Source organism: Helianthus annuus, chromosome 5 (assembly GCF_002127325.2).
Source record: "Helianthus annuus cultivar XRQ/B chromosome 5, HanXRQr2.0-SUNRISE, whole genome shotgun sequence".
Taxonomy (NCBI): Eukaryota; Viridiplantae; Streptophyta; class Magnoliopsida; order Asterales; family Asteraceae; genus Helianthus; species Helianthus annuus.
The window spans coordinates 130,111,360-130,121,660 of record NC_035437.2 but is presented as its reverse complement, the minus strand read 5'-3'; the positions used below and the strand labels follow the sequence as shown (position 1 = coordinate 130,121,660).

General features: G+C 34.0%; 1 protein-coding gene and 1 long non-coding RNA gene across 2 annotated transcripts; both read left to right on the top strand.

Annotated features, from left to right (window-relative positions):
• The first annotated feature begins 8,203 nt into the window (after positions 1-8,203).
• LOC118492334 lies at positions 8,204-8,703 on the top strand. Its single transcript, XR_004893236.1, has 3 exons — positions 8,204-8,324; positions 8,411-8,480; positions 8,585-8,703. It is a non-coding gene; the product is annotated as an uncharacterized LOC118492334 (long non-coding RNA).
• A 451-nt stretch (positions 8,704-9,154) lies between these two features.
• LOC110888759 (putative F-box only protein 15) lies at positions 9,155-10,213 on the top strand. Its single transcript, XM_022136267.1, has one exon. The coding sequence runs from the start codon at positions 9,155-9,157 to the stop codon at positions 10,211-10,213; it is 1,059 nt and encodes a 352-aa protein (XP_021991959.1).
• Positions 10,214-10,301: the final 88 nt, after the last annotated feature.

The following is a 10,301-nucleotide window of genomic DNA, read 5'->3' as shown; positions in this document are numbered from 1 at the left end:
GTAGCCGGGTTAAAGTTTTAATAGTAGTTTATATATGAGGGGATCAAAGAGTTTGGACCCCCGCCATCCAATACCATTGGGTATTGAAGGAGGTCCTACTAAATTTGACCCAGGTCCTTTGCAGGATCTATACACTGAACAATGGCAAGACTCTTACCAAACCATTCCCTTAACCCCCGACTAGGTAGCCAACATACCTCCATATAGACCATAGACCATGGAGATATGAATGGTGAAAATCTTTTATTTTATATAGACAGTAAAATAATGCCAAGACACCACGGACAAATGATAAGGAAGAATCACCTTCAACATATAAAACTAGTTATTAAAGTCATTAATACATAACCAAATAAAAAGTGTGAAAAGATTAAAAATAAAAAGTATTACACTAAATGCTTGTCTTCACCAAGTGATGTAAGAGACTTAGGCAAACATGGCCTTTGATTGTCAAGAACTCTTACGATCAATCTTGGATCCCGAGACGACTCACACACTCTATGATGGACAATGGAGGATGGTGGTGGATGATAGTGTTGTAATGGTGATGGGTGGTGGGTGAAGTGTGAGAGAGGTATTGTGCCAAGGGATGAATTGCAAGTGAGCCAAGCACCCCTATTTATAGTCTGAAAAGAAGCTCGGGCACGACCCCATGTCCATTGGGCTCGGCCCCGTGTCCATCCCTCCTCTCTTTCTTTATTAATTGCAGTTTGGCTGCATTAGTTGACCACGCCCCCGTGTCCGCTGAGCACGACCCCGTGTGCAGAAGCGTATCTATACTATCAAGATTTCCTCAGATTCTGCGAATCTTAGAGTTGACCACGGCCCCGTGTCCGTTGGGCACGCCCCCGTGGTGGGTGATAGAAGCTTCTACAACTTTGTCTTTTCTGCAGACACTTAGGCATACCCCTGTGCTCACTATGCACGGGGCGTGTTCAGCCTTCTGTTTTCTTGTTTTGCTTGGGAAGATGCTGTTGGGGGGTCGGGCATGCCACGTTTGTTCATTTTCTTGTATTTATGCTAGATTTAGCTGTCTTTTTGCTTCTTTTGTTCATTTGAGCTCATTTACTCCTAAAAATACAAAAGGAAAAAACACACTTTTTCCAACATTAGTACTAAAAAAGTGTTAGTTTTATGCCACATTTGATGTAATTTATATGTTGCATTTTGTGCACATCAAGACCCTTTAATCACTTTCCCAAACATCGCTGCAACATCGTTAAAAACTTTATTTTCAGCCAAATGAAGAGGAACACCATGAAACTTCAACCACGCTATCCTCTCATACGCCAATGTTTGACCAGACCACACATCGAGGGAGTCAAACCATTCCTTCCAAAGATGAACATTAAGAACGAAATCGGACGCATCTATTTCATCATCAAATACTACCAGGATATTAAGACCTCCCAAGTAGTGAAATTTGAATTCAGAGGCAACAGACGATCTAAATAACTCCTTTAAATTGATCAAAACCTCAATATCTTTCACCCTACCCACCACCGCTCTTCCATGCAGATCAAAGAAAGCACTCGTCTCGCTGTGGACTTCTACCATCGAATATTTCCCGGGCTCTTGGCCAAACTCACCCAAAGAGGACCCCTTCTTGTTCAGGAGAGCCGAAGAAAATGAACAGCCATTCCAGATAAAAGCGTCCATCCGATTATTCCTTATCTCCTCCGAAACCTTCCCAAACTGCTGAGGCTTGGCTGGGGGTATCCGTGTTTCTTCTACCACGTTGTTTTCTTTTGCAAATTTAGCATGGTTTATCTTAAGCTTGAATCCCCCCAGATTAAGACCCTGCATGTTCCTTTCCATCTCCTTCCAATCCTTAACCCCTTTAAAGCTCACAAAACCAAATTTCAGGCCTTCTTTATTTCTTTTTCTCGCAATAAAAGATCCTGCAATCTCCCCATGATTACCAAGAAAAGTTGCCAAATCCCAAGGTCTACACCATCAGGGATGTTGGCCACATAGAACTTTGTTAAATTTCCCGCCATGGACCAACAAAAGAAGGGAGAAGACGAAGCGACTGTTGCCTGCCAAAGAGGGGAGATTTAGAGTGTTTAGTGTTTCTTTGTGTATAGTTGGTTGATTAGTTGTTAGAGTAACTTACATGTTTTGTTCGTTAGGGTTAAAATTGATGAGATTGAGAGTGTTTAGCGTTATCTATGTATCCAATTTTAGGCGGTGTCCTTTAGGGTTAAAGTTGATGGGATTTGTAGTTTATGTTTAAAATCGTGCACGTTGTGTTCTTTGATTGTAACCAAATTAATTTTTCTTGTTAAAAAAATAAAATAATAATAATCACCAACCACCACTACATCCACCATTACCATCCACCCACCACCATTAAACTCGCCATCGTCTCGGATCTAATGAAACCCTAACCCACCATCTCATATATGTAAATAGTAGAATTACACATGTACAGCTGCTTATACAAAACATTGAATCGGAACTTGAATGAGTTTAAAAAATGCACTATCACATTAAAGATAATCTTAATCTTTCACATATGTGTAAGTTTTTTCTAGTAAGTAATTTGGGAAATAGCTGCATAATAAGATTAATACAAATAAATTAATGCTACAAACGAATTGATCAACAAAATCACTTAATTAAAAAAATGAGAACTTACTGCAATCTTTTATCCAAACCAAATTTCTTGTTTGTGTGTAAATTACATTGATTTCAAACAGTTATTTTCAGTTCTTGATTAATACCCATAAATTTCCAAAAACACAACGTTGGAAATTATATATCTCAAATACAAGCAACTCTTCAATTCCGTAGATGTTGATCGACTTTCGTCACCGAATTCAAGAAACTAACAAACAAACGTACCCAGTAAACATTCGAATTTAAGAAACTCCACTAATATAAATCGAAGTATATGTGTAATAATATATTTATGTGTAATGATTAGTAATTTCTTGTTGAATTTAATAAACCAAACCAAAAAAATAACACACAAACGTAGTCAGTAAAATCCCGAATTTAAAAAACTCCACTTATATAAATTGAAGTACATATGTAATTATATATGTGTTAAATTAATAAAAAACAAAGAGGCAGTTAAACAAAGAGGCAGTTAATAAAAAAAACATTTGGCAGTTAAAAAAAACATCTGCATGTCTTGTCAATGTATAAGCATGAACTTCCTACATAACTATTAGCTCGACTTTTTAATTAAAAAAACAAAGTGGCCAATGGTGGTGGAAATGGTGGGTGGTGATGGCGGTGGAGTGGGTGGTGTCGGTGCAGGCAGGTGGTGGCGATGATAGAAGGTTGTGATGAGGTGGGTGGTAGGAGGTGGGAGGTGGTGGCGGCGGTGTTTGATGAAAATGATAAAAAGTTAGGAACTAAAATGACAGAAAATAAAATTATTTGTACTAAAATGGTAAAAAAAAACTATTTGGACTAAAGTGTCAATTTTGATCAAACCTTAAAGACTAAAATGACAATTTACTCACTTGTAAAATAATGTATAACATTCTTAAACTCAAGCATTAAACATAATCACCAAAATCAAAACAAAGTTAAATACTTAACATAAGTATCTAACTAAGTATAAAAGTTAAAGTAGTATACTAATGAATATTACTAATATAAGAGAAAATATAAGATTTGTCCTTTATTTATATATCTAATTTCAGGCGGTGTTTTTTAGTGTTAATATTGTTGGGATTTGTACTTTATGTTTCAAAATCTTGCACGTTGTGTCCTTCGACCCTAACCAAGTTAATTTTTCTTATTAAACTAGTTAATTATGTAGGGATTAGTTTGGGTTAGTTAAAAATTACCATTTTAAAAAATTGTGGGGTTGTAAATTGAAGTATAGTGTAGGGTTAAGAATGTAATTTTTAAAAGTTGAGGGCTTGTATAGTAGATGTAAAAGGAGGACCATTTTTGTAAATGCCAAAGACTTGTGAGGGTTTGTATAATAAACTAATAGTATACGGGTTAAAAGTGTAATATTTAAAAGTAAAAGGGTTGTATAGTAGGTGAAAAAGGACCCTTCCTGTAAAATGAACCGACATTTGTCTTTAAGTTTTATAAAAATATGGTTATGTATCTTGCACTTGAGGGCATTCTAGTTAATTCAACTCCCTATGAACTATTGTGCAATAAATTATATGAAGGGACATTTATGTAAAAAGTAAAAAAGATGTATAAATGAAAAATACCTCTACACACACTCTCTCTAAACTCCACCTTCTCTTCTCTTCTCTCTCTCTTTCTCTCTCTCTGTATATATATAAACTCCACCTTCTCTTCCCTTCTCTCTCTCTATATATAGAGAGAGAGAAGGGAAGAGAAGGTGGAGTTTAGAGAGAGTGTGTGTAGAGGTATTTTTCATTTATACATCTTTTTTACTTTTTACATAAATGTCCCTTCATATAATTTATTGCACAATAGTTCATAGGGAGTTGAATTAACTAGAATGCCCTCAAGTGCAAGATACATAACCATATTTTTATAAAACTTAAAGACAAATGTCGGTTCATTTTACAGGAAGGGTCCTTTTTCACCTACTATACAACCCTTTTACTTTTAAATATTACACTTTTAACCCGTATACTATTAGTTTATTATACAAACCCTCACAAGTCTTTGGCATTTACAAAAATGGTCCTCTTTTTACATCTACTATACAAGCCCTCAACTTTTAAAAATTACATTCTTAACCCTACACTATACTTCAATTTACAACCCCACAATTTTTTAAAATGGTAATTTTTAACTAACCCAAACTAATCCCTACATAATTAACTAGTTTAATAAGAAAAATTAACTTGGTTAGGGTCGAAGGACACAACGTGCAAGATTTTGAAACATAAAGTACAAATCCCAACAATATTAACACTAAAAAACACGGCCTGAAATTAGATATATAAATAAAGGACAAATCTTATATTTTCTCTTATATTAGTAATATTCATTAGTATACTACTTTAACTTTTATACTTAGTTAGATACTTATGTTAAGTATTTAACTTTGTTTTGATTTTGGTGATTATGTTTAATGCTTGAGTTTAAGAATGTTATACATTATTTTACAAGTGAGTAAATTGTCATTTTAGTCTTTAAGGTTTGATCAAAATTGACACTTTAGTCCAAATAGTTTTTTTTTACCATTTTAGTACAAATAATTTTATTTTCTGTCATTTTAGTTCCTAACTTTTTATCATTTTCATCAAACACCGCCGCCACCACCTCCCACCTCCTACCACCCACCTCATCACAACCTTCTATCATCGCCACCACCTGCCTGCACCGACACCACCCACTCCACCGCCATCACCACCCACCATTTCCACCACCATTGGCCACTTTGTTTTTTTAATTAAAAAGTCGAGCTAATAGTTATGTAGGAAGTTCATGCTTATACATTGACAAGACATGCAGATGTTTTTTTTAACTGCCAAATGTTTTTTTTATTAACTGCCTCTTTGTTTAACTGCCTCTTTGTTTTTTATTAATTCAACACATATATAATTACATATGTACTTCAATTTATATAAGTGGAGTTTTTTAAATTCGGGATTTTACTGACTACGTTTGTGTGTTATTTTTTTGGTTTGGTTTATTAAATTCAACAAGAAATTACTAATCATTACACATAAATATATTATTACACATATACTTCGATTTATATTAGTGGAGTTTCTTAAATTCGAATGTTTACTGGGTACGTTTGTTTGTTAGTTTCTTGAATTCGGTGACGAAAGTCGATCAACATCTACGGAATTGAAGAGTTGCTTGTATTTGAGATATATAATTTCCAACGTTGTGTTTTTGGAAATTTATGGGTATTAATCAAGAACTGAAAATAACTGTTTGAAATCAATGTAATTTACACACAAACAAGAAATTTGGTTTGGATAAAAGATTGCAGTAAGTTCTCATTTTTTTAATTAAGTGATTTTGTTGATCAATTCGTTTGTAGCATTAATTTATTTGTATTAATCTTATTATGCAGCTATTTCCCAAATTACTTACTAGAAAAAACTTACACATATGTGAAAGATTAAGATTATCTTTAATGTGATAGTGCATTTTTTAAACTCATTCAAGTTCCGATTCAATGTTTTGTATAAGCAGCTGTACATGTGTAATTCTACTATTTACATATATATAAATTTTAAACTAATCATATATTTTTTTTCAAAGAGGAACGTCTATTAATTTTCGTATATGTCGTATATGTAACCATTCATAGTGATCATCTATGTTTCAAACCAATACATTATTAACATATGTGTAAATTTTCATATTAATCATTCTATTTTCAAACTAATAGTCTATTTACATATATGTAAATTTTTATGCTGCACTTCCATTTTTCAAAATGATTGTCTGCTTACATATATGTATATCATTATACAAAACTTTCACTTTTCTAACTAATTATCTATTTACGTATATGTATGTATGAATATGGACGCAAAAAATATTCATAGTTAACGACAGTATATCACTATCATAAATTCAATTACAATACTGCAATAAATAAATATTTTGTACAAATCATCACCTCATGTTATAACTTCAATTACAATACTGCAATAAATGAATATTATGTACAAATCATCACCTCATGGTATAACCGTATACTGATTTCCAGTTTTTAAAGAAATGTGAAAAAGCCAGTAATAATACACAATTTAATCTTGATTTTTAGGATTATATTGATTAATCTATAAGATTTAAAAGTATCATTCATCATGTGTAGTATCTAAAACAGGCAGAAGTTCTCTCATCTGTTGCTTTCACAGAAAGTAGAAGTTTGACCAAATACTCCACACTGGTCAATTTTGTTTTTTACACATCAAACTACCACAATTTATAAGATTTAAAAGTATCTTCCGTTAACAGCATTAGTTTCTAACCATATAAGTTAAAACTCAAAACTAAAGTCGAGTAAACCTATATTTTCTGCTATGCCATCTGAGTATAAAAAGTATAAAAAGTAAACCTATAGTTTCTAACCATATTAGTACACAAGTATAAAAAGTAAGTAGTTAAATAAATTGGATACTCTAAATTCAAGTATTATCTATTTTTCTTTTTGTATTTTTCAGTTTACAAATCACTCCAAACACATATCAATTGAGAGGTATGGGTGGTGGTTATCCAATTCCTGTTGAACCACTAGGATCAACAAACCATGGACGATCATCCCATCGCCATTTAAACCTTCCTGATTCAAACCCTCTAACTTCAAACCCTGAAGTTAGAAACCCTTTTCGTCTGGTGGCAAACCCACATCCGGTGTCAACTCCACCTCCGGTTTCAACCCCACCTCCGGTTTCAACCCCACCTCCAGTGGCAAACCCTGAACATGATGATCCATTTGGTTGGACGGATGAAGAGTTGAATTGGGCGTATGACTATACCTTCGCTCAACTACAATTTGGTGGACTACAAATTGAGGGGTGCCATCGTCCGGTGCCAAACACTCCTATACTGCCTATGCATCCTCCACCTTCAAACCCCCCTTATGTGGAAAACCACAGTCAAACACAAGAACTACCGACCTGGGCCGAAGGGTACGAAACTGACCCTGGGGCAGTTTACGAACCACCATTGGATGAAGAAATGGTTTGGGAACCTTAGAACAACTTTTATGATGACTGTACTTTTTGTTTTCTCGAATTAGTTTGAATCTTAATTATTTAACTTTTAATTATGTATTAGTTTAAATTTAAATTTGTTGTTGTTTAATTTTAATCATGTTTTAGTTTAAATTTAATTTCTGGAGTTTTTATTTTTTTAGTTAACTAACATTGAACACTTAATAGGATATGTCTGATCATTTTTCCGTTGAAGAATTTTCATTATTTCTCAATGATAGAGCATGGTATAATATAATCTTTGTTAAGGTGGAGTTTATTTGGCATGACGTCGATGGAAAAAGATTAGTGGTTATATTTCTTGATCAACACGTAAGAACATTATTTTAATTTACTTTGTGTTATACGAGTAAGCGTTTTTCCACCACTAAATTTCTTTTCATTTTAGAGACAAAAAATTGTTGCGTTCGTCCCACAACATTTGATACACAAATATAATGACACGTCATTGATGGGAGGTTTTTTTTCCTTGAATCATTTCCAAATTGAGAATCTCAACTATCATGAGTACCCAAAGTACCAGAATTACGTGTTAGTTTGGTCCGAGAAAAAAAATTGTCATCAACGAATATACAAAGCTTTCTTCACTTATGCTTACGATTCCAAGGGGTGCTTCTTTATATCCATTGGTCCCTTCCATTATAGAATTGAAGCATGACAGGAGACCTCAAATGGATATTGTTGGTACATATAAATTCTCTATCTATAATTTTTATTAAATATATAAAACTTTATATATGGTCTATACGATTTGACTGATTTGGCTTTAGATGTGGTTGGGAGAATAATAGAAGGCAAACGTGATCGATGTTGTTTTGAACTTTCTCTTCAAGATAAGACGTACGTTATTATTTATTATTAACATATTACAAACATAATATTTACATTATATGTAAGAAAATATTATTATTAGAAGAACTTTAACCCAAAATCATAATATACAGTGGTCACACAATACAATTGTTTTTGTCTTCCCTGAAGCCTTCCGATGTTATACGTTCCATTCGAGCCGTGCAAGAAAGGTCTATCATATATGTATCACGTCTCAAGTTGGTTCATCTACCAGATAGTATGTTATGCTTTACACATGAACATTCTAATAATTAGTTAGATTTAATGGCTCATGTAGTTTAATAAAAGTTATATTTTATTTGTTATTTCAGTTAATATTTTGAAGTCTACGGAGTTGAGTACGATTACGTACGAACCGGATATGGTCGAGGCACGGGATATTTAAATTATGGATCGTTATCCAAGTTTGTGTTTAAGTTAGAAACATTTGGTGTTGTTATATGTTTAGTTGTTGAATATTAAAGTCTCTCTTGGTGTTTCGTGTTTTGCCTTTTGTTTCCCTCATATTGATGTAATTGTAGAAGTATACTTTACTTTGTTATAACAAGTATGTTATATTACTTGATTTACATGTAATGGTTACATCTATTTTTCACCAAACTATAATCTTCTTAGATTGGACAACTAAATAATCATTATCTGTGTTAAACAAAGGTATAACCATGGCTGACCTTCCTATTCATACAATCGTGTTTGAGATATTAACGAGGGTGCCAGCAAAGGATGTAGGTCGTTCTAAGAGTGTGTGTAAGCAATGGTACGCGTTACTGTCAACAAAAGATTTCGTAAGGATACATTGTTCTCGCTCATTAGTTTCATCTAACCAGAGAGTTCTACTAATTGACGACCTAACGTGCTCTGTTCGTCCGATCATCTTTCAATCCAATGACTATGGGCCAAGCTCCATAGTTACATTTCCATTCCATCACCAAAATAATGATGTCTCAATACTTTCACATTTGAACGGATTGTTGTGTGTTTGCTTGAATCATACATACGAGCTGCTTCTTTGGAATCCAACAACTACTGGTTTCAAGCGTTTGTCAACTCCTGATTCTCATGGATTCTATATAAATAACCTTGATGCCGTTGGTTTGTACGTTGACGCTGACGATGATTACAAGGTCTTGCATATAAAGCGTAGGAGTGGTGTACTTGGTGTCCATCTTTATTCTAGGGAAGTAGACTCTTGGAGAAATATTCCTTTCATAACAAGACAAGAGTACCTAAGCCCTCATTTCAATTGGTCAGCTGGCACATTTTGTGGTGGTACTCTATATTTCACTGTTTGCGAATGTTGGCTTGGAGGTACGAACAGGGTGATTTGTTTTGATGTTAATTCGGAGCAGTTCAAGGAGATAAGCTTTCCACCCGTTCCTTCTACAGGAATGGTTCAAGGTGTTTTAGTGAATGTAAAAAATGAGCTTCACATGTTTGCTAGCACTAGCATGTTTGAGATGACAATTGACCTATGGACGCTACAAGGGGATTACTGGATTAAGGTCTTATCATGTCCTCCGATCCCCCCGATATCATTGTCATTGTGGTGCGATATAACACATTATGTGACAAATGGTAATTGGTTTGTGATGACTAAATTAGGGAAGTTGTTTACAATTGAAATGGATATGAAGCCCTTCGAATGTTTTTATCCCGTTACTTGGTTTCGAGGTTTTAAGGGTGCGGTGTTTGTGGAGACCATTGTTTCACCAAGTATTTAGTTTGGCTTTCACTTAATGTTATCATTATGTATGTCAATATTTTAAGGATTTTTTTTTCTCTAAGTCATGATATTCGGCTTCAGTCATG

What these genes read in the sequence shown, in the direction of transcription:
- LOC110888759 (XM_022136267.1), top strand. Translation starts at nt 9,155, where the DNA reads ATGGCTGACCTTCCTATTCATACAATCGTGTTTGAGATATTAACGAGG.